At 46.8% G+C, this 2,744-nt stretch overlaps 1 protein-coding gene across 1 annotated transcript; it reads right to left on the reverse strand.

Moving 5' to 3' along the window:
- Positions 1–1,348: 1,348 nt before the first annotated feature.
- LOC27206337 (cofilin/actin-depolymerizing factor homolog) lies at positions 1,349–1,989 on the reverse strand. Its single transcript, XM_016172384.3, has one exon. The coding sequence runs from the start codon at positions 1,868–1,870 to the stop codon at positions 1,424–1,426; it is 447 nt and encodes a 148-aa protein (XP_016022765.1). The 5' UTR covers positions 1,871–1,989; the 3' UTR covers positions 1,349–1,423.
- Positions 1,990–2,744: the final 755 nt, after the last annotated feature.

The following is a 2,744-nucleotide window of genomic DNA, read 5'->3' on the forward strand; positions in this document are numbered from 1 at the left end:
ATTTTGCCTCCTTTCGCCTCGCTTCGCTTTGCTTTGATTTTGCCACATTTGTTGTGGCCAAAAGGAGGTGGGAGGTGGCAAATTTATGACTGCATCTCTTTGAGGTTTCTCGTTTTTTTATCTTTCTGTTTGCGTTTCACTCGCTTCATTTGGAAAACTTTTGCTTCGTCTCGATTTTCCTTGTTTCCCCCAGCGCTGCCCACATTTTCCTCTTCCAGCGACATCCTTGTTTTCGTCCTTGTCAATGTCCCTCCCATCACCCCGCCCCCGTAACCACCTCGTCTGCCAAGTGGTATCAGCTCCTTCTTTACATTTCGTTTCCCAGGCATATGACGGATATTCGTAGCGTCACCAACGACAGTTTGGGCACGCCGATAGAATTACCAGCCAAGTGCTGCCCATTCGTCCTTTTTGCTGCCTCCAATGGGGTGTCCTTGCCGAAAAAGAAACCTCTGTGTGTATCCCAAATATCCTAGTTGAATTTACATAATTACGAACCATAAACTTGTTAAATGGCTCAGATAGATTCCTTGGCAGTCCATAAAGAAATGTTCAAGTTAAATTAAGTGATAAGAATAGCTGGGCATCTATTTTTCTAAACAACTAATACATATCCCGTACTTTTCTTGTTATGAAATTACATTTTCATATTTGCATAAGCTCAATTCTAAGTACTGAATAGATATATTAGTACCATTACTATATAATTGGGAAAAGCATCTAATTTTCTTGGGCATCACTGCAAGGACGATGTCCTGCTGGCAATGAACACGATGATAGCGGGAGATCGAAAGATGAAAACTCGCATAATGGGTTATTCGCTATTCCAATTGAAATAAGCGAATCAATACGCGAATAGCAGCACATTCAATTCAGAATCCTGTTTGAAGTGTAGCAATTGAGATTGGTGACGTGCTCCTCGTCAATTTGATTAATTCGCAGACTTTTGCCAAATGATATGGAAAGCCGCGGGGCCGGAATGGGGGGCGTTTTTCAACTTGGCCGTGATTTATGGATGAGATAAAAAAGTCTGAATGCCAAAACTTTGCCCTCGCCAACCAGCCGCGCAACTCGGGCGAAAGTATTTTTAGTCGCGCGTTCTCCGGATAATGAGCGATGAAGGAAGCTGGGGACAAAACAAATTATAGCTGATACCCGTGGCAAGCTTCAAGAGGCATCCATATGCCAAATGGGCTCATTAGATGCCGGGAGAAATCAAATTAAATCGGGGCGCCTGGCAACGAAACACGAGAGCGGGCCGTGGATGAGGATGAGGATGTGGACATGGACATGGTGGACACTGGAGGCGCCACAAAAAAGAAAACCCGACACCAAAAGGCAATTTAAATCGACTGCCGACTGAATGAGCCGTACTATATTTCAAAAATGAGTAGGAGGAGCAGAAGTTGCAGGAGCAGCAGGACTACTCCCTGTCCAAGGAGCGCAGCTGCTCCTCGACAGCATTGCGGCAAGCCTCCTCTGGTTCGGTGGCCTGGATGCACTTCTGGACGCCAGGGAACTCCCGCTTGAGCACCGCAAATGTGCTGGAGTAGAGCATCTTGTCCTTGATCCTGGCCAGCGTGGGACACCAGAGCATCAGGATCAGCTTTTCCTTCAGACAAGTGGACATCGTGCCCTGGCACTGGTGCTGGTACGCATAGTCGTAGACGGCGAAGCGGCACTGATTTGGTCCGGCCCATTGCAGATGCGTCAGGAAATCGTCGTAGTTCGCCTCCCTAACTCCCAGCGCCTCCACCTTGATCTCCCGCTCGTCCTGGATGACGAAGACAGCGTAGCGGTGCTGCTTCAGCTTCCGGATCTGCTCGAACACTTGCTGGCACTCGCGGCTCAAATTGATTCCAGATGCCATGCTTGTTGATTCAGTGCAGCAGCCAAGATTTAGGCCAGAGAGACTGGAAATTTTGAAATTTTGATTTATGTACGAAATCCAGACGGAGACTTGCCGAATGGTCAAATTTCACACTGAGAGAAAAGTGAATGAAGAGTTGATTGAAAGCATATCAAGCATATCATTGTTCAAGTAGCCATGCTTTTTTTAGCTTTGAATTACTACGAATATGGTTGAAATGCAACCTTTGATTTTACATTACAAGTTTAACAACGATGCTGATTTTGCACAGTGCAGCTGCAACTGGGCCATGAATATTTATGGCTTCAGCACCTTCTGCTCCAGAGCCCACACTTTCCTGCAACCCAATCAAATAGAGATAAATTTAGAACTGTTTGTAAGCACTTTTGTCCATGCGAGCCGAAGGATACGCCACATCCAGTGGATGCAACGCGTGTTTGTGCATGCAAATCTGCTAAATGCCGCTTGTGGCCCGAAACAATGTCCAGTTTGTGGATATGGGCTTGGCGTTACGAAAATCGGATCTCTTTGTGGTTGAATTAATGCACCATTTTATTCCGAATGCCACAGCGACAGGATATATGTGTACATGTATGTGCAGTCGCACATGTGTGTTGTTTGGCTGGCAAGTAGTTACGACATGCTGACTGACAGGAGCACAAAGGCGGCGGGCCGCAGGATGCAAGGATGCAGGGATGCGAGGATGGCAGATTGAGGGGCGCTGCAGCTGGCTGCTTTGGGGGGGGGGGGAAATGAACTTACCCAGTACCCGCCACACGCCCGCTGGCAATGAGTATTAATGGTTTTAAGGGGCGCCCACAAACTCAATGAATAAGGACATAAATGTCCATTAGTGCGGAAAATAACAAGAGTT

This window comes from Drosophila simulans, chromosome X, assembly GCF_016746395.2.
Source record: "Drosophila simulans strain w501 chromosome X, Prin_Dsim_3.1, whole genome shotgun sequence".
NCBI lineage: Eukaryota > Metazoa > Arthropoda > Insecta > Diptera > Drosophilidae > Drosophila > Drosophila simulans.